Source organism: Dasypus novemcinctus, chromosome 3 (assembly GCF_030445035.2).
Source record: "Dasypus novemcinctus isolate mDasNov1 chromosome 3, mDasNov1.1.hap2, whole genome shotgun sequence".
Classification (NCBI taxonomy): domain Eukaryota; kingdom Metazoa; phylum Chordata; class Mammalia; order Cingulata; family Dasypodidae; genus Dasypus; species Dasypus novemcinctus.
Genome location: NC_080675.1, coordinates 171,717,983 through 171,745,936, shown reverse-complemented (window position 1 = coordinate 171,745,936; position 27,954 = coordinate 171,717,983). Strand labels below are relative to the sequence as shown.

General features: G+C 44.1%; 1 protein-coding gene and 1 long non-coding RNA gene across 3 annotated transcripts in view; one reads left to right on the top strand and one right to left on the bottom strand.

Moving 5' to 3' along the window:
* LOC131278058 (uncharacterized) overlaps positions 1-11,650 on the top strand; it is a 19,036-nt gene extending 7,386 nt beyond the window's left edge. The window contains exon 3 of the long non-coding RNA XR_009185222.2: positions 11,570-11,650. This is a non-coding gene — a long non-coding RNA (uncharacterized lncRNA). The remainder of the gene's footprint in view (positions 1-11,569) is intronic.
* On the bottom strand, positions 5,976-27,954 carry VPS33B (VPS33B late endosome and lysosome associated). 2 transcript variants are annotated; one of them, XM_058294704.1, is made up of 23 exons: positions 27,505-27,954; positions 22,838-22,918; positions 22,042-22,103; positions 20,731-20,780; positions 18,742-18,809; positions 15,862-15,907; positions 14,761-14,855; positions 14,354-14,458; positions 13,842-13,938; positions 13,558-13,635; positions 13,272-13,345; positions 12,920-13,006; positions 12,648-12,738; positions 12,098-12,172; positions 11,794-11,858; positions 11,612-11,666; positions 10,582-10,628; positions 9,537-9,669; positions 8,353-8,426; positions 7,066-7,167; positions 6,800-6,875; positions 6,590-6,706; positions 5,976-6,323 (listed from the first exon to the last, which is right to left on the bottom strand). In XM_058294704.1, the coding sequence occupies exons 1-23, from the start codon at positions 27,598-27,600 to the stop codon at positions 6,244-6,246; spliced, it is 1,854 nt and encodes a 617-aa protein (XP_058150687.1). In that variant the 5' UTR covers positions 27,601-27,954; the 3' UTR covers positions 5,976-6,243. The 2 variants fall into 2 exon arrangements, with proteins under 2 accessions (XP_058150687.1, XP_058150688.1); XM_058294705.2 differs by lacking the exon at positions 27,505-27,954 and having other exon boundaries at positions 15,846-15,907.

Genomic DNA, 27,954 nt, shown 5'->3' with positions numbered 1-27,954 from the left:
TCCCCCCCCTCCCACAGTTGTCTGTTCTCTGTGTCTATTTGCTGCGTCTTGTTTCTTTGTCCGCTTCTGTTGTCTTCAGCGGCACAGGAACTGTGGGCGGCGCCATTCCTGGGCAGGCTGCACTTTCTTTCGCGCTGGGCGGCTCTCCTTACGGGTGCACTCCTTGCGCGCGGGGCTCCCCTACGCGGGGGACACCCCTGCGTGGCAGGGCACTCTTTGCGCGCATCAGCACTGCGCACAGGCTAGCTCCACACGGGTCAGGGAGTTCCGGGGTTTGAACCACAGACCTCCCATGTGGTAGACAGATGCCCTAACCACTGGGCCAAGTCCGCTTCCCAGATATTTTTTCATATATGATTTCACATATTACAAAATTTAACGCAGTTAATTATGTGGAAATCATAACATTTCTTGTCAGCGTTAGGAATAGGGTTGATAATATTCATAGTTTTGCTCATAATTTTCGCCTGTGTTGGGCAGTGTTTTAGAAAAAAATGGCAAAGCGTAGCATCTATGGGACATGCAAATAATCTGGTGCTGACAAAAGCACTTTAGTAATTTCCCCAAGTCGAAGAGCTTGGCTGGTAGTCAATGACAGGTAAGACTCTTAGAGAAGAGCAACCTAAGACAGGCACAGTCACCTCGACTAAAACAAAAGGGGGGAAATGTTGGAAACAAAGAACATAATGGTCTCACAAGTAGAGACGCGCTGTTTCCACAACTACGCTTATAACCTAAGGAATGCGGCAGTTAAGCATTTTGGGTAAACAGGATGAAGCTGTCACAGGCAAAAAGAAAAATGAGCAAACACGCTTTATAGCTTAAAAGAACACCAAGACTTTGTACTCAGAGATACGATCTGTAAGCCCCTTTTGTTTATGAGTAGTATTAATGTGTAGCTACATGTTATTGCTTGTTCTCATGGTAGCTTAAGTATATATAATGCCACCTGTAGTTAATAAAGTTGTCTGATGAGTCTCTACTCATAGACGTCCTGATCCCTTCTCTCTTTGTTTCATTCCCGATACCCTTCAGGCAGAAATTTTCCAAAATACTGTAATAAAACTTCCCAGTCACCCAACTTTCCTGCAGTGGGAGCTAAGTTTTAACACAAGCCACTTGTCCTTACTCAGTTTAACTCCATCTAGTCACTTAACATGTTTTCTGAGTGCGTATAATATGCCAGGAATTGTGCTGGTGGGTTTTTATCCCTGCTCTGAAGCAGCTCACCTACTAGTGGTGGTAAAAGACAAATCATGTGATATATGATACAATAAAGGGGATATAATAAGTGGTATAAGAGTTCAGAAGAGGGAAGCAGATTTGGTTCAATGGACAGAACATCCACCTAACACATGGGAGGTCCAGGGTTGAAACCTAGGGCCTCCTGACCCCATGTGGTGAGCTGGCCCATGCGCAGTACTGCTGCATACAAGGAGTGCCATGCCATGCAGGGGTGTCCCCTGTGTAGAGGAGCCCCACATGTAAGGAGTGCACCCTGCAGGACAAAATTGCAGCCTGCCCAGGAGTGGCTGCTGCACACATGGAGAGCTGATGCAGCAAGATGATGCAACAACAAAAAAAGCGACAGTTTCCCAGTGCTTCTGACAAGAATACAAGCGGACACAGAAGAACACACAGTGAATGGACACAGAGAGCAGACAACGGGGAGGGGGGGGAGGGGAGAGAAATAATAATAAATAAGAGTCCAGAAGATAAAACGTAATTCTTATCTGGAGGAGGAAAAAGATAACTTCTAGGGGTGACAGTTGATTTGAGCCTTGAAAGGAGTATGAGTTCAGCAAGGAGAAAAAGAGAGGAAAGGCAGGCCAGAGGGGAAACAGAATAAAGAAAGGGATAAGGTGGAAAAGATGTGACAAGTGCCTAAAGGAAGGGAGGCATCAGGCTGGGGAATAGGTTAGGGCCAGGTAAAAGCTTTGTGGGCCATGATACGGCACATGCTCAATAGGGAGGCATCAAAACCTTTTTATCCTTGAGAGTGACATAGACACTCATATTTTAGAAAAAATAACTAGAAGTGTTTTCATTCTCTTGCTGGCTCCCTTTATCTGCACAAATCTCCTGATTTCTAGGAAACCGACACATGGGGTTGCAGGGATCAGGAGTGTCATACTGCCGTGGCCACACTAAAGCTCTGACTGACTGTCCTTTGGAAGAGCAAGTGGGCTGAAGTTTCAGGTGCCTGGATGTGCCCTTCTATTACACAACCAATATTGGTCCCTCTTTGCACTTTTAAAAATCATTTTTTTTTCCTTCCTCTTTCATACCTCATAGCAAACTAACCTGCATAGAGACTTGAAATAAAGGTTTTTATCTTAGGGTTGCTGGTTTTACCAAGAGGCAAGTGTTTTGTGAACTGATTATTATTTTACAAAATGACTGAAAGAACTTCATTTCTTCTCGATCATACCACACAACTTTTAATAAAGGGTAAGAATTTTGGGGGTATGGGTTTTATTTACGGTTAATTAGAAGTAGAAAGACTGTTGCATTGTGGGCAGAAACTGATATTTCTTTTATAGACCTATTTCTGCTTACAAATGAAAGACTTTACTTTCATGTCAGCCTTTCATTGGAACTACTGAAGATGAAAAATTGTGTTTGCATCACACATAAAAGAAAGATCTACTTTTCCTTTTCATCTTATATACTATATAAAATAATTAAAAGTGTCATTAAACTACATTTGAAAGGTAACATCATAAATGTTTAATACACCTGAAAAATTATTTCTGTGACAGAGTTTTTTGGTTTGCTTGCTTGCTTGGTTAGGCCTTGACATTTTCAAATGATTAAGTTTGTGAAGTAATTCAAATGTTATCAATCTTTAATGGTCAGCCCCATAGTAATTTTCTTTTTTTCTAAGATTTTAACAGAAAAGACTTTCATTTTGATTTTGTTTTCAATATATCTGAACTGCTATTTTGTTACATAAGGCATTGCAAAATAGTCTAACTGATGGAAAAAAAAAATCCCAGTAACCAAGCAAGATCAAATTGTAATGGTTCAGGATCAAGGTGGTGAGGCAGCAAAGGCCAGGCAGGTTCCTACTGACATGGAGCCCGGATTCGGGTAACTCTGTGGTGACTGGTGCTTTTAATGGCAGCAGTTAAAAGGGCTTTGGAAAGCACTGATGAGACAAAGACAAATCTTGAAGACTAAGCCTCATTACTGAACCTCTTTCCTTGGAAGATGCTATTTTAAGTTAAGGTGTGCCTAAACTGAATGAAGTTGTGTCTTAATTCTGATTACCGGAGTCCTCATGAAGAAAAGAAACTAGAAGCCAGACAGAGAGAGAGAGAGCCAAGGGAAGGAGCCAGAAGCTGGAAGTCAATGGATCCCAGTGGAAAAAAGAGAGGACATCTCATGTGACCAGAAGCCAAGGAATGCTAAGGATTGCTGGCCAGTCAGCACCAGAATATTACAGTCTTTGAGAAGAAAGTGTCATTTGATGCCTCAGTTTTAGAGTTCTCATAGACTCAAAACTGAGCCAATAAATTTCCATTGTTTAAGCAAAAAAAAAAAAAAATTGTAATGGTTCAGAGAAGACATATAAATGACCAAAAAGCCTATGAAAAGATGCTCAACATGATCAATCATCACGGAAATACAAATGAAAATGAGATACTACTTCACACTCACTAAGATGGTTATTAAAAAAAACGAAAAAACAAAAATAAGTATTGGTAAGCACGTGGAGAAACTGGAACCCTCAGGCATTGCTGGTAGGAACGTAAAATGATGCAGGATTATGGAAAATAGTTTGGTGGTTCCTAAAAAAGTTAAACAGAATTATCATATGACTTATTAATTAATTCCACCCCTAGGAATATAACCCAAAGAATTGGAAACAGGGAGTAAAATGGATACTTGTACACAAATGTCCATAGCAGCATTATGCCCGATAGCCAAAAGGTGACAATAACTCAAGTGTTCATCAACAGATGAATGAGTAAACAAAATGTGGTATATCCATTCAAAGATAAATTATTCAGCCACAAAAAGAAATGAGGCTCTGCTATAACATGGATAAACCTCGAAAACCTGCTAAATGGAATAAGCCAGACACAAAAGGACAAATACTTGTATGATTCCACTTACATGAAATAATCTAGAATAGGGAAGCGGAATTGGCCCAGTAGTTAGGGCATCCATCTACCACATGGTAGGTCCAGTTTAAACCCCGGGCCTCCTTGACCCGTGTGGAGCTGGCCCATGTGCAGAGCTGAAGTGCACAAGGAGTGCTGTGCCACGCTGGGGTGTCCCCCACGTAGGGGAGCCCCACGCGCAAGGAGTGCGCCCCTTAAGGAGAGCTGCCCAGCGCGAAAGAAAGTTCAGCCTCCCCAGGAATGGCACCGCACACAAGGAGAGCTAATACAGCAAGGTGATGCAACAAAAAGAAACACAGATTCCCGTGCCGCTGACAACAACAGAAGAGGACAAAGAAGAACATGCAGCAAATAGACACAGAGAACAGACAACTGGGGCGGGGGGGGGATGGGAAGATAAATAAATAAATAAACCTTAAAAAATCTAGAATAGGCAAATTTGTTGGGACAGAAAGTAGACTAGAGGTTACCTGGGGGTGGGGCTGGGGGTGGGAGGAGGCAGTTCTAGAGGAATTGGGGAGTTATTACCTAATGTACAGTATTTCTCCTTGGGGTGATGGAAAAGTTCTGGAAATAGTGGTGATGGCCGTACAACACTTTGAATGTATTTAATCAACGGAACTGCACCCTTAAAAATGGTTAAAATGTTAATTTTTATGTTATGTTCATTTTATCACAAAAAAATAACCTAGAAGGAAAAACTGTAATGGTTGTTTGCATGTCTCAATTACTAATTGGAGGAGGCAGTTAAAAACATTCGAGTTAATCTGACAGTATTTTGTGAAGGACATTTTTATCCAGTATACATGCATACATATAGTTTTGCACTTAGACAAAACTGACTGGTCATAAGTGCTTTTTATTAAGCTTATTCCCAGAGAAAAGAGGAGCAGATATTGGAAGTACTCAAAGGAGACAAATGTAGAACGACGGAGATGTCAGAGGAAGAAAAAGAGTGTTGTGGAAGCTGAAGAAAAAAGAATGTAAAGAAGGAAAAAACAGGGAAGCAGACATGGCTCAGGTGACCAGGCTCCGGCCTACCACATGGGAGGTCGCTATTGGATCCTGATGCCTCCTAAAGAAGACAGCAAGCTGGTGCAACGGGCAGGCACAACAAGCTGATGCAACAAGGGATGTGGAGAGGAAAAACAATGAGAGACACAACAAAGCAGGAAGCAGAGATGGCTCAAGTGATTAGACACCTCCCTCCCACATTAGAGGTCTCAGGGTTTGGCTCCCAGAGCCTCCTAAAGAAACAAGATGAACAGACTCAGCAAGTGAAAAACAGTAAGGGAGTGGGCGAAATAAATAAATAAATACATAAATAAAAAGACAGTCATTAGTGAGATCACACTAGTCTAGGATTAAAAGGAGACCATGAATATATGTGGTTATATTTCATAAGTTTTAAAAAGGTAGAGAAAAAGAAAGACCCTGGAATCAGCAGTCAGAAAGGCATGGGCAGTCTTTACAGAAGTGCCTGTTTGCAGGTGCAGGCAATTGTTCTCACAGGGACACAACCTGTCATTCTGCAATAAGAAACACAAAGCTTAAAATTAAAGTTCCTCCTTAAGTTCCAATAACAATAACAAACTCACTTTCTCTAAAGTGTCATCAATCATAGAATTTTAGAATTGGAAGAATGCTTGCTGATCATTGAATCTACCCCTTTCCCTTGATGGTAAGGAACTTCTGGTATGGCGCAGTTTAGGGACTTACACAAGAAGAGCCAGACCAGGTCCAGAGCCGCTACAGTGTGCATGCCATGGAGCATGTGAGTCCTATGTAAATCCCTACTGTGCCTTCCCTGATAAAAGGAAAAGTGCATGCCCAGAGTTACAAACATTACATTTGAAAGTACAAGCTTTATTTACAATGATATCAGACAGAATTTAGCAAAGCTACCTCTTTTCCTCCCTCTTGTCTTATCAGCATGGGTTGTACTTCATAAAAACAAAACTGGAAATATCCTGGACGCAGGAGGTGAACACTCTTCTCAGATACACTCCAAACCCCGTATAAGTTCCAGGCTCCCCGGCTCATAGCAGGGTAGTTGATACTGAACTTCTGTGTCCCAGTTTGAGGGAAGACTTCAACGCTGGTCAGAAAAACTTCAGGCTTTCACCTCACTCATGGCCTCCATAAGGCGAGCACTATTGGTGACTGCCGTCGTCAGAAAAATGAACCTGTACCCTATGAGGTCAAGCGCAAGCGCAACAGGACAAGGGACAGAGCATATCATAAGTCCCCAACAGTAATCAAATCAAGCCCCTCCTGTTCCACAGTCCTCTGATGGACCAGACGACCAGGGTACAGACACAGCCATCAGTGTCATGCCTTTGGGATCCCCACTCCAGCCGTCCAACACAAGGCTATGACAAGTGGCACCCAGAGGCCAGGAGGAAAGCCTTCTCCCCAGTGCCAGGCAGGTTAGTGCTCACCTTTCTGTCCTCGCTTACCTTTCTCTCTGCCCAGGAACCGGAGGGCGGAGATCTCAGAGAATGTGCAACCACCCAAGAACACCACCAAGATGAGGCGCAGGGACTCACTGGAAGACGGGACTTCCTTGGTCGTGTCTGTGAGGCATCAGACTGGGCTCAACTCTTCACTGACATGCATCGAGCCCATCTCTCCTTGTCACCCTGCGCTCACCTGTCAGTGCCACGTACCTGTGAATGCACACTCACTGCAGTTGAGCAGCCGAACCACTTCATCAAGGCCTTGCCAGCTCCGTCGCTCCAGCACCTGGGAAGATGCAAGCACCAGTGTCAAGTCCACAGGCAGCATGAGGCTTAGGAAAGAAAGGTCGCAGGAACCAGACCATCACTTTTCTTGCTGGTTATGAGGGTAGTAAAAGGTTGGGGTAGGCCAGCCACGCAGGGATCAAGAGAATGGAAAGTGAAACATGGATGGGAGCAAGGTCACTTGTTCTCACCTGCTCAATGATTCGGCACCCGAGAGGAACATAAGCACCACTGAAGACATAAGCCATGTCCCGTGGCACTTTGAGGTCATACTCGCCATCCACACGTGGGATCTAGAATGTGAACAGTGCTACATTAGGCAAGGGACAACACAGATACAGGTGGTTTATCCACAAGAAAAATTCTTATTTCAATTAAAGAAAGAACCAGCAATAGCACTGAAAAAAAATCCATAACCAAAGATTAACCTCCTCTTCAGTACTGGTGGTTCTCTTGATTGAGCCCCTGAGCCTCCTATGAAGGGGCTCCCAATCCTTCAGTGATATGAACAGTTCTATCACTGAGGCAGCACTTAGCATATTTTCTGGCATTGGTAGGTGCTCATGATGTGTTTGGTTTTTTTTTTAATAAATTTTTTTTAAGATTTCTTTTTTATTTCTCCCCTCCCCCCTCCCACCCCCGCAGTTGTCTGCTCTCTGTGTCCATTCAGTGTGTGTTCTTCTGTGACCGTTTCTATCCTTATCAGCGGCACCGGGAATCTGCTTCTTTTTGCTGCGTCATCTTGTTGCGTCAGCTCTCCGTGTGTGCGGCACCATTCCTGGGCAGGCTGAACTTTCTTTCATGCTGGGCGGCTCTCCTTATGGGGCACACTCCTTGCGCATGGGGCTCCCCTACGCGGGGGACACCCCTGCGTGGCAGGGCACTCCTTGCACGCATCAGCACTGTGCATGGGCCAGCTCCACACGGGTCAAAGAGGCCCTGGGTTTGAACTGCAAACTCCCATATGGTAGGCGGATGCCCTAACCACTGGCCAAGTCCGCTTCCCTCATGATGTGTTTATAAAATGAATGAGGGAAGTGGACCTGGCTAAATGGATAGAGCGTCAGCCTACCACATGGGAGGTCCAGGGTTCAAACCCAGGGCCTCCTTGACCCGTGTGGAGCTGGCCCATGCACAGTGCTGATGCGTGCAAGGAGTGCTCTGCCACGCAGGGGTGTCTCCCCGCATAGGGGAGCCCCACACGCAAGGAGTGCGCCCCGTAAGGAGAGCCGCCTAACGCGAAAGAAAGTTCAGGCTGGCCAGGATTGACGCCACACACACGGAGAGCTGACGCAACAAGATGACGCAACAAAAAGAGACACAGATTCCCTGTGCCGCTGATAATAGAAGCAGACACAGAACACACAGCAAATGGACAGAGTACAGACAACTGGGGGGGCAGGTGGGGTGGGGGGAAATAAATTTAAAAACAAAAAACTTTAACCACTGCCTCCCCTATCCATCCCTGTTCCACATACCAAATTCAGTTTTTTGCTGATGGCACGAAAATTGCTCCTCTTGGCCAGAGAACTGAAGGCATCAGTAATCTTTCCTGGGGAAGAAATCTGTGGTAGGTTTCATCTGAAGTCTATGGATTCGTGATACTGCCATAGGCAAGTCATTGGAAATGAGAGGACATCCTCAAACCGTAGGACCTGTCACATCTAAAGATACCCTCAAAACCCTTCCCCTGCAATTCTCTGGAATGATCAAGACATTCACTACTTCTCTCCCCACCCACACTCTTCTCCCCCCATAGGATACCAGCTACCTACTAAATGCAGTCTACCAAGTGACTAGTTTATGGGTTAAGTGTTTGGACTTCTTAGTCTAACTAACCTGGGTTCAAATCTGACTTACTACTGGAGAGACCTTGGATAAGTACCTAAGCTCTCTAAGCCTCAGTTTCCTCATCTGTAAAATGGGAGTCTTTGTGAGGATTAAATGAGAAACTATCTAAAGGACTACCTTTATGGCTGAGCACATGGTAAGTGTTCAATAAGTGGAAACTGCTCTTATTGGCAGAAGCAGCAATGATAATGACACTAACAGTAAGTGTATTAGTCAGCCAAAGGAGTGCTGATGCAAAATACCAGGAATTGGTTGGTTTTTATAAAGCGTATTTATTTGGGGTAGGAGCTTACAGACACCAGGCCATAAAGCATAAGTGACTTCCCTCACCAAAGTCTATTTGGAGCAAGATGGGTGCTGACGTCTGCAAGGATTCAGGCTTCCTGTGTTCTACTTTTCCTGGGGCTTGCTTCTCTTTCCTCTGTGTGCTTACTTCCTGGGGCTCCAGCATCAAACTCCAACATCAAAACTCCAACATCAAAAACCCTCAACTCTGTCCTTTGTCATGCCTTTTATCTGTGAGTCCCCACCCACAAAGGGGCGGGGACTGAATGCCCTACTGGCACAAGAGGTTTACATGACTACTTAATCAAGTAAACTTCTGAATCCAGTATAATCTCATAGGCCCAGAAGAAAAGACCAGTTTACAAACAAAATCCAATATTTCTTTTTGGAATTCATCAATAATATCAAACTGCTAAAGTAAGGAATCACATTCTCCTTGCCCAGCTCCTTCTCATCTTCCTTTATTGAGATAAGAGGGAACAATGAGGTACTTGGGGGAAGGGGAGTACCTGTGCTCCCAGCTCACCTGCAGCCTTGTCTGTCACCAGCTTGCTCACTTTACTCTCCACTGCTGTGAGGGTATCCCCTGGGGCCTGCTCTGTTAGAAGCCCAGCTCGCCGTAGATTGGAGAAGGTTAGCAGGTGCTCAGGGCCGTAGCTCTGAAGAAAATGCAATTCAGGTATTTACTGGGCACCCACTAAGGGTCTGTGAGGTGATGTGAAGGTAGGGGAGAGGGTTATGCTGTCTAGGCTCACTCATACATTTTGGGGACAGATTTTCATACCAGAATAACCAAACACCAAAGAAAAATAAAAAGCAAATTAAATACAGAAATCCATGGATGTAAGGATAGTGGGGAAAGTTTCATGGATGAAGTAAGACTTGAGAAAGACCCAGATGGAAAGCTGTATCAATACACTAGCTGTCATGCTGAGTGAAATAAGCCAGACACCAGGACAAATATCATGTGATCTCACTAATAATGAAATAACTAGAACATGCAGGTTAAGAAATGCAGAAAGAAAATCATCGGGTAGCAGGGGCAGGGTGGGGGTAGGGAAAGAGAAGTCAGTGCTTAATGGCACCAAGTTTCTGTTTGGGGTGATGGGAAAGTTTGGGTAACAGAGGGTGGTGATGGCAGTGCTCCACTGTGAATGTGACTAACACCCCTGAACTGTATGCTCAAAAGCCATTAAAATGGGAAATGTTATCTTGCATATATGTTACCGCAATAAAAAATTTTAGGAAAGAATCCTAGATATCAAGCCTCACAAGATTCTAGAATGAGAGGGAGATTCCCAGGGGTAAAAACTCCTACAGCTGGGCAGAATGGTTTAGTACTCTCAGCACTGACCAGCACTTGCCATGAGAGGGGAATGAGTGAGACAAGGGCAATGGGAACTCTCTGGCATCCTGAACAGTGACTAGCCCGTTTCTCTAAGAGGGGGCCTAGAATGGGAACAGGATGGTGATGAGAACAGAAAAAGGGACCTCTTCTTTTGACACTTTCAAAAATGTCCAATCATCACTCTCCACCACGTTCCTTCAAGGATACATTTTCCAGGCCTTACCTGCAGATACTGGGTTTTCAGAGATCGATAATCCTTAGGGATCAAGCCTGAGATTGAGGGAAATAGGATGGGTTAATGGGAAAGAAGCTAGATGAGGAACCATAAAATGTGCAGCCAAACCAACCAACAACCCCCCTCCAAAAAAATACCCTTACTCAGGAGGAAGGATTTAGTATTATGTTAACTTTGTATCATACACAAGTGATTCTAAACTGAGACCTAAATTTAGGCTTGCTTACTGAAAGATAATGCTGGGGCCTGAGAGCTCCAAGGAAGAACCCTGACTACGAGGGTGCTGAGCAAGGGACACTGAAACTCACGCTAACCACAGAGGCAGTGGGAGGCATGCAGCAGCAGCAGGAGAAGGGACTTCTTGTGCATTTCTTCCCAGCTAAGGGGCTGTTCTGCTTGAAACTGCTTTACAGCCATGGAGGGGAAAACCAATAGGAAAAGTGTCTAAATGAGTTTCAAAAGTGCAATCAGATGTTTGTTTGTTTGTTTTCCTCCATTGGAGTAGGAAGAAATGGGCTTTGGAGTAAATGAAGGGATTTAGAAAAAACAAAATACTTCTCTGAGTAGAAGGTAACATTAAAGAATATTCACCAACTGGAAGATTTCAACAGTAAAAACAAGTTCCCATAGAAGGCTGCAGAATCTAGGCTTTTAGGAATGCTTATGAAATTAGTTGGTGGTCCCTTTTTCCTGGAATGTGTCTTGTTTAAGATAGGAGGCCGGAAAATGATGAGAAAAATGCCACTCAGCTCTCCACCTCTGCAGTCTAAGATTTCACAGGCATTGTTCTGGGATGGCTTGGATGTGGTCCTGCTTAGGGCTGGGACAATTAATTACCCTATGACCTGATGATGTTTCACTCAAAACAAAAACTGCCTTATTTTTTAAGGAAAAGAATCAATGAGATTACAGAAAAACATTCTGTTTGCTAATATATTTGCTCCTGTCTCTCAAAATTATTTCTTCTATCCACAAGATATAATTTCCCAATGTCTCATCTTTGATCCCTGGAGCTCACCGTTCTCAGTGATGGACAAAAGGCACATGAGGCGAAGGCTTTCTATAGGTGACACCTGTACAGGGAGAGTCACTGAGAATGCAAGGTTCGTAACACATGTTCTTTTCTCTTCCTTCTGCTGAGGCGGATACCACCTCCCAACACCATCCCCCAAACCCCCCGCTGGCCCCCCACAGGCTCACCTGCCGGTCGATGTGCTCTTCAATGTAGTTGGTGCTCTCCCGGATGCTGAACCCCTCCAGCAGCGCTGTGAGTCATCAGAGGGGAGCCTGTTACTGGGGAATCAGCTCAGCTGCTGCCATCTATGCTAGCAGGAGTCTGCCTACGCATCTTTCTCCATCCTTGGGGTAACCAGGTAAGATAAGGGACCCCCAGGACCTCTCACAGTGGCAGCTAGAAAGAGCCAGAGAGCATCTTCTAAGGGTAGGATGGTGCTGGGAGCCAGGAAAGTAGAGCCTGAAGAGCATAGCAAGACTGCTGAAATACCATGTTCAGTCTTGATTAGCTCCTGGAAATCCTGCTTAGTTTTCTTCTTCATGATGGATTCACAGGCCCCAATATCTGCAGGTAGGACAAAGAGGGAATTGACATATTTCTGGTTCTCGAAGGATGTTCCTTTTTTGTGTTTAGAAGAATGAAAACCGGAAAGTGGCTGTGGCTAAGCAACTGAGCTCCCATTTACCATATGAAGGACCAGGGTTCAATCCCCGGGACCTCCTGGTAAAAAAAAGAAAAAAGCTGTCCCAGACCTTTGTGGCACAGAGAGGCGCAGGCCCCCCCACAGCGCGGAGAGGTGCAGGTCCTCCGCGTGGCAAAGTGACACGCCAGAAAGACGATGACACAACCAGATAGGAAATAAAAGAAAATAAATTAATTAATTTTAAAAAAATTTCTTAAGGCAAAATCTGTAAGTGCTCCTTCCCACTTTAAACCAAGGAAGAATAGGGCTCTCCTCATCGGAGGCGATGTTTGTCTGTAGCATTCCCAAGGGAGGCAGATTCAATTCCCTTTACCTTCCCCTCAAGCTGAAACCTACGGAGACTCAGCAAGCGGTGCTCCTGCTTCAGGCCCTTGAGCTCCTGGGACACGAAGTCCTTCATCTGCTTGATGTCCATGCCTCTCCGGCGCTGCACGGAAGTCCCCACAAGGTCAGCCCCTTGTGACATGAGACCACCACCCTCCCTCAGTTCCCACCCATCCAAGGGAAGAGACAAGGGCCTATTATAGTATCAGAAGGGAAGCCAAAGGACAGCCGCCGTGGGAAGTGACTGAGAAAAACAAAACGGAATCCAGGGCTTGGAGCCTCACATCATACTGGGCCTGCAAATTCCGGGCCTTCTGGCTCAAGAAGCTAAAGACATTGGAGAAGTGCTCATTACGAATCTCATTAAACACCTATGAGGGAAACAAGACAGGCAAAATGACATCAGGACCGTAACTTGCTCTTTCCTACCTGATTGGCACATACAATAGTACAAGAGTGCTCCCTGTTCTAACAGAAGTACAAAGAAAGCTGAGCTCATATTACCATGTGTCTAGTACTCTCTGTGCACTCTGGGGTACTGTATTAACTGGTGAGGAAAGCTGTCTCCCCTGGACTCACCCTCCCATCCCACTTGGACGCCCCTGGGAAAATCCACAGCTAGCACCACAGCCTCACCTTGTCCTCAGCGTTGAGTAGCACCTTCAGGCTCTTCTCAGAGGATGTGACTTCTGGGCCAAAGTCAACACTGCCTTTGAGAGCAGATGGGATGGCTATCAGGATCTCCAGTGAGGCCTTTCCTCTCCCATTTTTTCCTGAACTGCCATTAAAGGTCCCCAAAACTATCTACCTAAAAAGCCAGCAGCTCACGTAAAAGTCTGCGTCTCCCCCACCATCCTTGCTCCCTACGGGAGGCACCACCAGCTGATGGCCTTTCCTCTTGCTGAGAAGCCATGGCACTTACCACACTTGATGCGGAAGGTGTCATCCACCAGGCCCTCATAAACCACTTGGGAGCAAAGTGCCGTCACAAAGTCCATGTCTGAAACCCAAATCCCCATGTGTGAAGGTTCTCCCTGCCCCGCCTTCCACCCAGCTTGCTCGGTATCAGCTCAAGTACCTTCCACAGGGCCCAAGTGCATTAGGATTCGCAACCCTAACTTTAGGATCCTACCTTTGCCATTCTATTTTCCATATTCCCATGACTTCCAGGGACCAAAGATGAGAGTAGTGCTGGGCATAATTTACCTCTGTCCAGGAGAAAGACATGTCCAATTTCTGGCCTTCGGCCCTTGGTTTCACCATCCTCCTCCTCCTCCAGTGTTCTCCACAACTCGTAAGACATCTGTCAGGGCCCAAGAAATTCTCAACCTTGTATATAGGTCCCTACTTCAATCTAGTGTCTACAAAAGCCAACCCCATCCATGTGACCCTTCTTGCTCCCAAAAGGAGAGGTAATAACACTATTCAGCTATTCTACTCACCTCTGCTCTTACTGCTCTTACCCCCACCCACCCCCATTCCATTGAAGCAGCAGCATTATCCTGCTCCCAAATCTCAAGGAAGATTCAGGAAAAAAAGAGAAATTTAGAAACACTACCCAGGAGAGCCTGGCTCTTGTCTATTAGCTCTCTGAGGAACTTTTCTAGAAAAAGAAAGGCAAGATAAAGGATATACCTGTGGACAAAGGACAATCTTTGGCAGGCACAGAGCAGGTGAAATGGGAGATATCAGGACAAGAGAACTGCTAGTGCTCCTACCTTGGCACATCTACCAATTCCATAGCAGTTAGGAAAGGATCCATAGAGAGTGCTGAGAAGGTGCAAGGCCTGTGCCACAGTGTTGATCCATCGCTGATCTCCTTCCTGCAGGGCCCACATGGGCCACAAAGAACATGGATCAACCCCACAGGTCCATCTGGAGAGTGGCTAGCCTTAGAAGCCCTAGAGCAGGAAGGGAGGGTCTGGGGAATATTTGAAAGAACTCATTTTGATTGGCCCCAAAGGAAGTCTCATGAACATCCATCTGTAGCACTCAATCACCAAATCCACAACTGATCACGATAAGTTCTATGTGTTGAAAAAAAGGTTAAAGCAGTATTTCTGAGCCCAGTCAACTTTGTTTTTCCCCCTCCCTTGATGCCAAGACCCAAGGGCCCTGCATTCACCAGGAAGTAGTCCCTGAAAAATTCTGGTAGCTCCATGCTCAGCAGATCCACATCAAGAGGCAGCAAGGAGAAGGCCCATTCATCACAGCTCACATCTGAAAGTCGAGAGAGCATCAGCCTCCCTGCAGAAGGCGCTTGGCTCCACACGAACAGGGAAGGTCCCCCACAGTCATGCAACCAGTATTTGAGTGCCTGCCATTACACCGGGTTCTACACTAAGCACTGGATGCTCTTAAGGAGCTCACAGTCTGACAATGAAAGGAGATGTATACACAACAGCCTTTGACACAATGTGACAGATGATGCGATTTTATGAGAGGGCTGACCAACAGTGCTGAGGAATCATTCATTCATTATTTCATTATTCGACAGACATGTAACAAATGCCCAATATGTGCAGGCACTCTGCTAAGCACTGGCGATACAGTGGTGAACAAAATGGACACACTTCCACTCTCCTGGAGCTTACAATCTAGTGGGGGAGATACACACTAGACAAATTATTACACAAACAACTACAATTATGTTCCAAAGAAGTAAAATGATAAATGTAAGCACAAATATGATAGGGATCTAACTCAAATAGGGATAGAGGAAAGACTTCCCTAAAGAAGTGACATTTAAACTTAAAACTTGAATAAGATGTGGGTAGGCAAAAAAGTTGTAGGCTGGGGGAATTCCAAGCAGCAGGAATTGTATGTGCCGAGTCCATGTAGCTAGAAGGTAGTGAGTCAAGGAAAAGGAGCAGCATATGATGAAGCTAAAGAGATAGGAAAGGGGCAGGCTGTAGCTGTAGGAGGCCATGATGAGGAGTCCAGCTCTATGCCCAGGGTTTTGAGCAGGGAGTACCATGATCAGCGCCATTTCATGGGGAATGGAGTGAGGAATGCATGGAAGAGGGAAGGCACAATTCTTTCCTGTGGGGGTCTTAGAAGGTAAGAACACAGCAGTTGGTCATTCCCAACTATAAGGCTCTGCTATCTTTTTCTTACTATCCCATTAATGTTCTAATTTGGCATTCCAATCCTATCCCCATTCTCAGGGATTTCCTTCTTCCCATATGTTTTCTCTCCCTTTCCACTCACATTCATCTCCTCTCACCTCCATAGATTCCCTCTTCCTCAAGCACCATCTCACATGCATAAAACTGAAAGAGAAAAGGACGCTGATTAGTAACTACCCCTTTTTATGTTGTACATTTCTCTGGCATCCTCTATAGTCACTCATGAGAACATAACAATTATTGGACCCAGTGAAAAGACAAGAGAATCCAGCCTCTTAGCACTCCAAAGGACTGCCTGACGTGTCTAGCCCAGCATTTTATTTTCCTTTTCTTCCATTTTATTTACTGAGTCAATTGCTTTTTCCTCCCTAAGAAACTGGACAAGCTTTAAAAGGAGGTCTTTCAGCTGTCTTTGAAGGATGAGTCTTGCAGACAGAGATGGGAGGAAGAGCAGAAATGTGCTGTAGAAAACAGTGGAGAAGGGAAGGAAGGAGGTAAAGAGCAGTGGTGGAGAGACAATGAGTCCCATTTAGGACATGTCTGTGGGACCTCTGGAAAAACTGGTCCCAGGAAGGAGGTCAGGAGATACAGCCCTGAGAGTCCTTGGCATATGTCATAGTTGTAGTAAATAATGTGACCAAGAGAAAAGAACACAGAGTAAGAAGTAAGCTAAGGACAGGGCCCCAGGGAAGCCCAAAACTAAAGGGGTACACAGTGCAAGACCTGATAAAGAAAACAGAAAACACTTAGAAATGCAGGAGAAAGTAGCACCTCTAATGTCAGGGAAGGTTAGAGTTTCAAGGAGGAATGCACAATGCTGTCAAATACCTGAGAAGTTAAGATAAGTGTTAAATAAACATCACTGGAGTTGACAACAGAGATCTTAGGGAGATGGGATGACAGGATGAAGGTGACCAGATGAATGGATAAACAAAATATGGTAAATAGGGAAGCTGACTTGGCCCAATGGATAGGGCGTCCGCCTACCACATGGGAGGTCAGCGGTTCAAACCCCGGGCCTCCTTGACCCATGTGGGGCTGGCCCATGCGCAGTGCTGATGCACGCAACAAGTGCCCTGCCACGCAGGGGTGTCCCCCGCCTAGGGGAGCCCCACGCGCAAGGAGTGCATCCCATAAGGAGAGCCACCCAGCACGAAAGAAAGTGCAGCCTGCCCAAGAAAGATGCCACACACACGGAGAGCTGACACAACAAGATGACGCAACAAAAAGAAACAGATTCCCAGTGCCACTGATAAGGATAGAAGCGATCACAGAAGAACATACACAGAGATGGACACAGAGAGCAGACAACTGGGGGGGGAAGGGGAGAGAAATAAATACAAAATAAATCTTAGAAAAAAAAAAGGTAAATACATACAATGGAATATTACTCAGCCCTAAAAAGGAATGTTCTAATACATGCTGCAACATGAATGAACGCTGAAAACATGCTGAATGAAATAAGCCAGGCACAAAAGGACAAATATTGTATGATTCCACTTATGTGAAATATCTAGGATAAACATGTAGATCTACTTTCTGTAAGTAGATTAGAGGTTACCAGGGGCTGAGGGGGGAGGGGGCAATGGGGAGCTATTGCTTAATGAGTGTAGAGTTTCTGTTTCGGGTGATGAAAAAGTTTTAGTAAGGGATGGTGGTGATGGTAGCACAATATGTAAATGTAATTAATTCCTCTGAATAATACCCTTAAAATGGTTAAAACAGCAAATTTTATGTTATTATATATATGTATGTTAGCACAATAAAACTAAATAAATAAAGAAGATGAAGTAGAGGTGAGGAAGCAGAAGCAGAGATTGCAGATAATTCTTCACAGAAGCCTGGTCATCAAAGAAAGGAGATGCTTTGATAGGGAGAGAGATAAAGAAAGGGGAAAAATCATTTAGAAGGGATAGACATGGGTGAATACAGAAGAGGAAGAATATACCTGATGAAGCAAGATAGTGGAGAAGGTAGGAAGAGATGGACCAAGAGCATGGGAGAAACAGCTGATCTTAGAAAGGAGGCCAGTATCTTCTCCTCTTTTGAGATAACGAGGAAAAGGGTTAACTATTTAGAGGTAATAAGGAAGAAAGGTGAGGTACCTACTTCTGATGATGACAAAAGTTAATTAGGCACTTAATATGTGCTAGTGGTTGGGCTTAGTGTTTTATAAGCATTACCTGCTTCAGGCACTATGAAACAACTCTGAGATGTGCAGGGTTAATGCCGTGTGCTCCTTACTTGACTGTTACCCAGCAAGAATCCTATTCATCCTGCAAGCCGCTGACAACAGAAGCGGACAAAGAAGATGCAGCAAACAGACACAGAGAACAGACAACCCGGGCAGGGGTGGGGATAAATAAATAAATAAATCTTTTTTTTAAAAAAAGAAAGTAAGACACTTTAATGGATCACCAGATAATTACTGGCTATGCTTACTCTCTGTGTTACCATGGGCTTCAGTTTCCTCATCTGCTGAAAGCTGGGGTGGAGGAAAATGGTCTCTAATGTTCCTTTCTTGGTTAAGAAAAGGCTTTTCCAAAATATGTTGGTATGCTTCTAGAAAGCCAGGCGCATCTCAGCCACATCCCTGAGTGACTACAGTTGTGTGTATGTGGTGATGATTTATTATACTATTAACAAATTCCTTATACAGGGGGAAAGTCCTTGAAAAACCATAACATCGTACAACACTGGTATATAGGAATCTGTGTTAGAAGGGACACAGCCGATTTTACTTCAAGAATATGAATCTTTTCACTACCTTTCACAATTCCACAATACCTTTTTACCTAGAGTCAATGTGATGACAAATTCTCTGCTAAACAACCAGGAATACATTAGTGAAAGGATAATGACATACTTTTTTAGTCATAAAATTTGCTCTAAAGGAGTTATAGATGTTCATTCCTAACCCCTTTCCAGTCCTCAATCCTGTTCTACCTTATTCCACTCCCATTAGGATCCATACTCACCTTCTGAGGGCTGAAGATCACTTTGTATTTTCGAGTACGGCCAGCCAATTTGTCAGCATTGACAAGATCTATAAACAGAAGGAATACAACCCAAAAAGCCACAAGCCATTTATTATCCTCTAAGAATGGTATGACAGTTTGGCAGTTCCTTAGAAAGTTAAGTATAGAATTACTATATGACCCCACAATCCCGCTTCTAGATATATACCCAAAAGAATTGAAAGCAGGGACCTGAACAGATTTTTTCACACTGATGCTCATAGTGGCATTATTCACAATTGCCAAAAGATGGAAGCAACCCAAAAGTCCATCAGCCAATGATTGGATAACAAAATGTTGAGTGAAATAAGCTAGACCCAAAAGGACAAAAATTATATGATTTCACTGATATGAAAGAATTAGAATTAGAATAAGCAAACTGGGAAGCAGATGTGGCTCAAGTGATAAAGCCTCTGCCTACCATATGGGAGGACCCGGGTTCGATCCCTGGGGCCTCCTGGTGAAAAAGAAGAAGAGAAAGCGTGCCTGCACAGCGAGCCAGTGCCTGTGTGGTGAGCCAAGTGCCCACGCGGTGAACTGAGTGCCTGCCTGGTAAGCCAAGTGCCCGCGCAGTGAGCTGAGTGCCCATGTGGGTGCCGAGTGCCCACGAGTGCCTACATGGCAAACCAAGTGCCCATGCACTGATCCGAGTGCCCGTGCAAGTGACTGCGTAGTGAGCCAAGTGCTCATGTGAGTGCCCGTGTGGTGAGCCAGTGCCCACGTGGCGAGCTGAGTGCCTGCATGAGTGCCTGCGTGGGAAGCCAAGTGCTCGCATGCGTGCCCGCATGGGGAGCCAGTGCCCACAGAGCGAGCTAGTGCCCACAAGGGGAGCCAGTGCCCACGCAAGTGAGTCACACAGTAAGATGATGATGCAACAAAAGAGAGAAGAAGGGGAGAGTCAAGGTGAAGTGCAGCAGAGACCAGCAACTAAGGTGGTGCAATTGACAGGGAATCTCTTTTTCACATCAGAGGTCCCCAGGATTGAATCCCAGTGAATCCTAGAGGAGAAAGATGAAGAAAGAAGACAAAAAGAGAGAAAGAGATGCAGAAGATCACATAGTGAATGGACACAGACAGCAAAAAACAGCAGGGCGGGGGTGGGGGTGGAGGCAGGAAAGAATAAATAAATTATTAAAAAAAAAAAAGAATAAGCAAACCCATAGAGTCAGAATCTAGAATATGTTTACCAGGGGCTAGGGTGAGGATAAGGAATGGGGAGCTAATGCTTAATTTGTACAGAATTTCTTTTTGGGTTGATTGTAAAGTTTTGGAAATGGATGGTCGTAATGGTTGCACAACATTGAGTGTAATTAACGGCACTGGATTATATATGTAAATGTGGCTAAAAAGGGAAATTTTAGGTCATATATATATATATATATAACTAGAATAAAAATTAAAAGATAATCATAGGACTGTACGACACAGTGAATCCTATTGTAAACAATGGACTGTACGGACAAAGAAACAAGACGCAGCAAATAGACACAGAACAGAGAACAGACAACGGGGGGGGGGTTTAAATAAATAAATAAATCTTAAAAGAAAAACAATGGACTGTAGTTAATTGTACAGTTATAAAAATGTTCTTTCATGAATTATAACAAATGTACCACACTAATGCAAGGTATTAATAATAGGGTGGTATTGGGGAGAAAAATATACCCTAATAAAAACTATGGGCTATAATTATAGTACAATATTCATTCATCAATTGTAACAACGATACCACACTAATGTAAATGTGTTAATAATAGGAAAGGTATATAGGAACTGTGCATTTTTTACATGATTCTTCTGTAAACCTACACTTCTCTAATGAAAAAAAAATGTAAAGGAAGGAAGAGAGAGAGGGAGGGAGGGAAAGAAAAGTCCTTACAGCCAAGATGCTTAAAGCTTACACATCTTTCCCAGGTCCTAGGTTACAGTGTAGTTCCATGGCATACTCACTGGCAATGTATCGCATATTCCTGATGCGTGGTCTGACCAAGAAACATAATCTATGGGACAGAGAAGAAGGAAAAGAAAAACCAACAACCCAGGGGTGAAAATCATGCAGTTGCTGATAGAGGTAGCGGCTTGGAAGACAGTGAAACAATACCAACTCTTTTACTATTTTCTTTTTATGTCAGGGTCTACAGTTCTCATCTTACCTGAAGCTTTGCCAGCTTTCTTGATCTACCAAATACAGACCACAGAATACACTCCTTAAACGCAAGAGACATACAGTGGTGAGCTGGGAGCGTTTATTGGCCCTATGGTGGTCCCAGAAGTCCCTGCTCTCAAACAATTTATAATCGAATAAACAAAATAAGATGCACATACATAGCAACAATTGAGTGTTAAAAAGCAATATAAGAAAGTAATGTAAAATAAAAATTTTAAAATTACGGTTCATGGATATATTTTTCATGGGTGTAAGCTCTATGTATCAAAGGTAAATTTTTTCTAAGAGAGGGTGTATTAGTCGGCCAAAGGGGTGCTGATGCAAAATACCAGAAATTGGTTGGTTTTTATAAAGGGTATTTACTTGGGGTAGGAGCTTACAGATACCAGGCCATAAAGCATAAGTTACTTCCCTCACCAAAGTCTATTTTCACATGTTGGAGCAAGATGGCTGCCAACAATTGCGAGGGTTCAGGCTTCCTGGGTTCCTCTGGGCTCAGCTTTGTTTTCTCCACAAGGTCAGCTGTAGACTATGAGGCTCTCTAGGCTATGCCTCTCTCCACAAAATCAGCTATAGACTATCAGGCAAATGGCTCTGTCTCTTTCCCCAGGGCTCCAGTTTCAGCATCAAACCCCAACATCAAAACTCCAACATTAAGAACCCCCCGCTCTGTCCTGTGCCATGCCTTTCATCCGTGAGTTCCCACCCACCAAGGGGCTGGAACCCAATGCCCTAATGATGTTGCCCATAACTCAGTCACGCCCAGGTACAGACCAGATTACAAACATAATCCAGTATCTATTTTTGGAATTTATAACCATATCAAACTGCTACAGAGGGTATATATTATTTGAATTTGAAAAATATAAAAAGATAAAAAAAGATGAATCTGGTTATAGATGGTAAATTAGAGAGGCAAGAGGACAAGGGTAGAAGAAACTGCAGAAAGGAAGATCAATTAAGAGGCGAAAGCAATAATGTAGGCAGGAAATTGTAAAGTTCAGGGGCTTAAACTACATCACCAGCACCGTGAAAACAGATCTGAGCCAAGATACAGATCAAGGCAAATGTGCAGGGACCTCCCAGACACTCACTGTTCACTGGAGCTAAGGACTGGCTTGTTTTCCACCTTGTACAGCTTGTCCACTTCGTGTTGCTACAGAGAAATTCCAACAAGACAATATGCATAAGAGTGCACGAAAAGCACAAAGCAAGACACAAAAATAGGGGGCTTCTATAAAGGCATCCTATTTATACTAATTCTAGGAATCAAACTGCCGCTGACAACCAACCCACTGAATCTTCCTCAAACTATCAATAGGGACACCAAAAATAAAAACAACACAAAATCACCCCAACAGCATCAATTTCTTTTTTTTTTTAAGATTTATTTTTTATTTATTTCTCTCCCCTTCTCCCACCCCCAGCTGTGTGCTCTCTGTGTCCATTAGCTGTGTTCTTCTGTGACCGCTTCTATCCTTATCAGCGGCACCAGGAATCTGTGTTTCTTTTTTTTGTGTCTTCTTGCTGCATCAGCTCTCCGTGTGTGCAGCGCCATTCCTAGGCAGGCTGCACTTTCTTTCGCACTGGGCGGCTCTCCTTACAGGGCGCACTCCTTGCACGTGGGGCTCCCCTATGCGGGGGACACCGCTGTGTGGCAGGGCACTCCTTGTGCGCATAAGCACTGCACATGGGCCAGCTCCACACGGGCCAAGGAGGCCCAGGGTTTGAACCGTGGACCTCCCATGTGGTAGGCGGACACCCTATCCATTGGGCCAAGTCCGCTTCCCTCAATTCCCTTTTGTCCACCCAATTCAGCTAACTAGTAATCTGTGCTGTCCATCAAAAGAAAAAAGGTGTGTGAATACACCTGGGAAAGGAGGCAGTTACCTTCAGGATAGAGACATTGGCAATTCGATCCAAAGGGCTCATCAGATCTGCCTCGATGAACAAGTCCTTTTTTCCAGGAAGCTGAAGGATACACAGTATATAGGATCAGTCAGAGGTCACACAAGCTCCCTCAACTGGGAAGTCATTTAGAAGAACCACAGTGTCTGAGATGGAAGGTCACAAGGCATCAAGCCCAGGACCTTATTTATTATCCACATCCCTAGTTGACATTTTTCTGTATATTCATCTCTATTGTCTTCTCATTTCTTTATCAGTGGAAAGAAATTTCCTCCTTCTTTCTAAGGTTCACTCCTCCACCTGTAACTGTCACTTAATCTTCCAGTTTGCTTGTGGCCTTGTTCTACATCATTGTTCCTCCTCTCCAGTGCCTCCTTCTCTCAGCCTCCCAAGAATCCCTGGTCTCCTGCTAACTAAATCAAACAAAATGAAATTCTACCATGAAACTCAACTAACTGCTCAACAGCTTTTAAAATAGCACTGTTCTTCTAATTACAGAAATAACATATGCTCAACACAGAAAACCCAGGACAACCCTCACCTTCTCTATCACCTACCCCACAATCCCTGACATCTGCTTCCTGTATCATCACTCTTAACATTCCTCTCTTATCTGTTTGGAGGAAGGAAAAGTCACATCCAGTAGCAGGGAAGGGGAAACCATTGGAAATTTCCTTTCAACTAGGCTTTGACAAATGCATAGGGTGTGGACAGGAATATACTTAAAGGGCAATCAAGGAAAGAGAATAGGCGAAATAGTAAGGGAAGAACAAGCAATTCAGTTTGGCTGATACATGAGGTACGCATAAGGCAGTAGTTCTCAACCAGGGGCAATTTTGCCACCAAGGGGACATCTGACATTATCTGAACATGTTTCTTTTTAAGATCTATCTATCTATCTATCTATCTATCTATCTATCTATCTGTCTGTCTGTCTGTCTGTCTGTCTGTCTGTCTGTCTATCTATCTCCCCTTTCACCCCCTCCCCCAGTTGTCTGCTCTCTGTGTCCATTTGCTGTGTGTGTTCTTTTGTGTCCACTCGGATTCTTGTCAGCAGCTCCAGGAATCTGTCTTTTTGCTGCATCATCTTGCTGCGTCAGCTCTCTGTGTGTGTGCGGCGCCACTCCTGGGCAGGCTGCACTCTTTTCGCATGGGGTGGCTCTCCTTACAGGGTACACTCCTTGTGTGTGGGGCTCCCCTATGCGGGGGACACCCCTGCGTGGCACGGCACTCCTTGCGCGCATCAGCACTGCGTGTGGGCCAGCTCACCACATGGGTCAGAAGGTCTTGGGTTTGAACCCTGGGCCTCCCATATGGAAGGCGGACACTCTATCTGTTGAGCCAAATCCACTTCCCTGATATGTTATTTCTGATTGTCATAACGGGTGTTTGTGTGTTTTACTGGCATCTAGTGGGTAGAGGCTAAGGATGCTGTTAAAAATCCTATAATACACAGAACAGACCTGTACAATAAAGAATTGTCTGGCTCAAACTGTTAATAGTACCGACGTTGATGTAGGAGAATGGGGGAAGAAGGCTGAAACAGTAGGCTAGGATTGGAGTGTAGAGGACCCCAAATTTCAGGTTGCACTTGATCTGCTATGGACCAGGGAAAATTGGACAGCTTTCGTGCTTCTGTGTGCTGAAGCATCCCAATCAGCTGTGCTTTTTTTTTGAGGAGGTACCAGAGAATGAACCCAGGACTTCATACGTGGGAAGCAGGCATTCAACCACTGAGCTACACCTGCTCCCCAGCTGTGCATTTTTGAGTTAGATGAACCTGGCCAATTGTGGATCAGATGGATTGGAGGCATGAGAAATTGGAGGCAGGAAGTCCACTTATAGGGTTAATACAACAGTCCAAACAGCCCAAACATGTGACAATGAATGAGGACCTGAAATAGACTGGCAGTGGGGTGAAAAAAAAGTAGATTATATAAGAGATATATGGAATGTGTAATACAAATTGTTTTTTGTTTTTAACTAACTTTATTGGGATATATTTTATAAGTCATATAATTTACTTTTTTTAAGTATACAAGTCAATGAGTTTTTAGTAAATTTAGGATATTTTGTAATATAATTTTTAAAAATACCTGAAGGAAATGACTTATAACCTATCATTAGATATCTAATGATAGGGTTATATGTCATTTGTTTTCTTTATACTTTCCTTTATCTTTCACATTTTTTATAATAGGGAAGTGTTATTTTATAACTTGTTTTTTTAAATTGCGTATAAGGAAGAATCCATAGGGCTTAGTAACTGGTCCAGTGAAGTATGAGATGGCAGGAGCGCCAAATATTCTCAGGTTTCAAGTCTGAAAAGCAGTGCCCATAACAAGAATTAAGTCAGCATCCAGCATCCAGGTGGAATCTGAGCCTCCTCTTGACATAAAGGTGCAATGGACACAACCAATCCAGTGTCCACATAGAAGAGGTGGCATTGGATTGGGAAAAGTGGACATAATGGACAAAGGGTATGGGGAAAGGCAGGAAGAGATGAGAGGTGGAGGTGTCTTCGGGACATGGAGCTGCCCTGGATGGTGCTTCAGAGGTAATCACCGGACATTGTAAATCCTCACAGGGCCTACATGATGGAATAGAGGAGAGTATAGGCCATGATGTGAACCAATGTATATGAGGTGCAGAGGTGCCCAAAGATGTACTTACCAAATCCAATGGATGTGTCATGATGATGGGAACGAGTGTTGTTGGGGGGGGGGAGAGGGGGGGTGGGGGGTGGGGTTGAATGGGACCTCACATATATATTTTTAATGTAATATTATTACAAAGTCAATAAAAAATAAAAAAATTAAAAAAAAAAAAAAAAAAAGAATTAAGTCAGACAAGTTGGTCTGGAGAGGATATAACCACTGAAATCCACTTTGTCCATGTTAAGTCACCCTTGCTGGCTCCTTCTCCTCATCTACCTCCATTTATCAAGTTTCTGTCCCTTGGGTCATCTCTTCTCTTTCATGTTGCTCTCACCTGCTTTAGGGTCTTTAATAAGCACCTCTATTCAATTCTTCAGACATTTGTGGAATGTTTTTTATGTGCAAATCACTGTGTAAGGACAATGGAGGCATATAAAAGAGAAATAAAATATGGTTCCTGATCCCGTGAGGTTCCTTGAAGGAACTCTTAATCTCCATTTTTATCCTAGTCCTAATGATGGAGCTTCAGAGTATTACATTTCTATCCACTGGATATTATGAATTGCATCTCCCACTGGCATCTTTACTTTACCCTATGTAAACCCAAACTAATCAACTTCCTCTACCAAACCCATTTCTCTTTCTAATTTTTTTTTTAAATTTCCATTCAGTATTCATTCAACAAATATTTATTGAACACATGTCGACTCTAAGCTACATACTTGCTGGGTACACAGTGTTGATCAAAACAGACACATTCCCTGTCCTCATGGAGCTTCCAATCTAATGGGGAACATGGACATTAAGCAAATAACTATACAATTAATCCACTATAATTATAGTAGCAGTATTATTTTCCTAATTACCCAGGTTGAAAAATCTAACATTTAGCTCAACCTTTTTTTAAAACTTTATCTTGTCATTTAATAATTGAAAATATAGATATTTAATAATTTAAAAATAAAAAGAAAACATACTTGAAATAAAAATATACGTTTCTCCATTAAAAATACTGGATACATATACATATTTTTTAAATCATACAATATGTTACACAATATATCTGGTTCATAGCAATGCAACCATACAGTATTTGTCCTTTTGTGTCTGGATTGCTTTGCTCAATAAACCTTTACAACCAATCACCAAGTCTATGAGTATTCTTTCACCACACCTTAAAAATCCATCATTTGCTTTCCATTCTAGCTGCCACCAGTTTTGTATGGGCCTTCATCACTGCTGTCTGATCTATAATCTCCTATCTGGCCTTCTTGATGCCCATTTCCCCAATGTCACACATTGCTGTTAAAAATCATCTTCAAGTATTATATCATGTCACAAATGGGGAGGGGCTGAATTCAGAAGCTGTCTAATACCTACCATTTAACTTCTGACCACTCTCTTCCCTGAACATGCCCTGTTCTTGCCTGGTTCAACTTTGCTCCCACCAGTCTCTCTACTTGGAACACGCTCCCCCTCTCCAAGGAAAATATGCTTCTTCTTCACACTCCATTTCCTTGAAACTCTTGCATTACCCAGGTAGCAATGATTGCTCATTCTGAACTTCTCAGGCACCCTGGTCATGACTGATTCACTACATGATATCTTGTATGTGGTAATTTGTGTTTCATGTTTCCTACTAGCTTAGAAGATCCGTAATGGCAAAGTAAACACCTTTACCATAGTTCCAACCCCAGTGAATTGCACAGTGCTAAGCACTCCACTGAATGAATGACTGGTGTTTTCTCTTGCCTATAGGAAAAAAAAAAGAGAGAGAGAGATTTCCATTAACTCTCTGGCCAAGGGCCAAGCAGCTCTTACTGCTCTCTGGTTTTCCACGCAGAGTGCTCCATTTTCGATCTGCCGCAGAAGCTCCAAGAGCAACACAAGGGCCAAGAAAAAGATTAAGAGCAACAGGCAACGAAGAAACATGGATCCTGTGGGTGCAAAATTATTGCTGCAGTAAAGATCCCAGGAATTATGGGCACTGACCTGCTCCAGCAGATATATGAGCTGGTCTCTAGCCAGCCTCTTGAGTATGGAGAAATCAGGTAGCTCAGGGGCGTCTGGCCGATGGGGAAAAGCCATAGCAGCAGTCACCTGGCCTGCAGAGTCCAGGACACGCGCAGAGTGGCCACTCTTCCGGACCGGCAAGGACTTCCGAAGAGCCTCCGGTGGGGCTCCGGTGGGGCTCCTCTCTTGCACTCGAGGGGTAAATGGTCACTTCCCGGCTAGACAGCCGCAGCCTGGAGGGACCCTCGTCTCGGATCAGCAGCCACCATGCCCCAACGGAGCGGCCCTGACCCACTCCGCCAGCCAGCAGGATCCAGGTCTACACCCTCCGAGACTTGACGGTGTTTGGGAAGAAAGACCCTACCTCTTGTTACAAAGAGAAGCGACTTCCGAGAACTCCCGGAAGTTCCTTTGGCTCGACCAGCGCTT

Excerpts from the sequence above, each read along its gene's own strand:
- VPS33B (XM_058294704.1), bottom strand. The coding sequence starts at position 27,600 with ATGGCTTTTCCCCATCGGCCAGACGCCCCTGAGCTACCTGATTTCTCC. Across the intron at positions 22,104-22,837 it reads CCAATGTCTCTATCCTGAAG|CAACACGAAGTGGACAAGCT; the intron begins GTAACTGCCTCC and ends ATTTCTCTGTAG. Across the intron at positions 14,856-15,861 it reads GGAAGAGGGAATCTATGGAG|ATGTGAGCTGTGATGAATGG; the intron begins GTGAGAGGAGAT and ends CTCGACTTTCAG.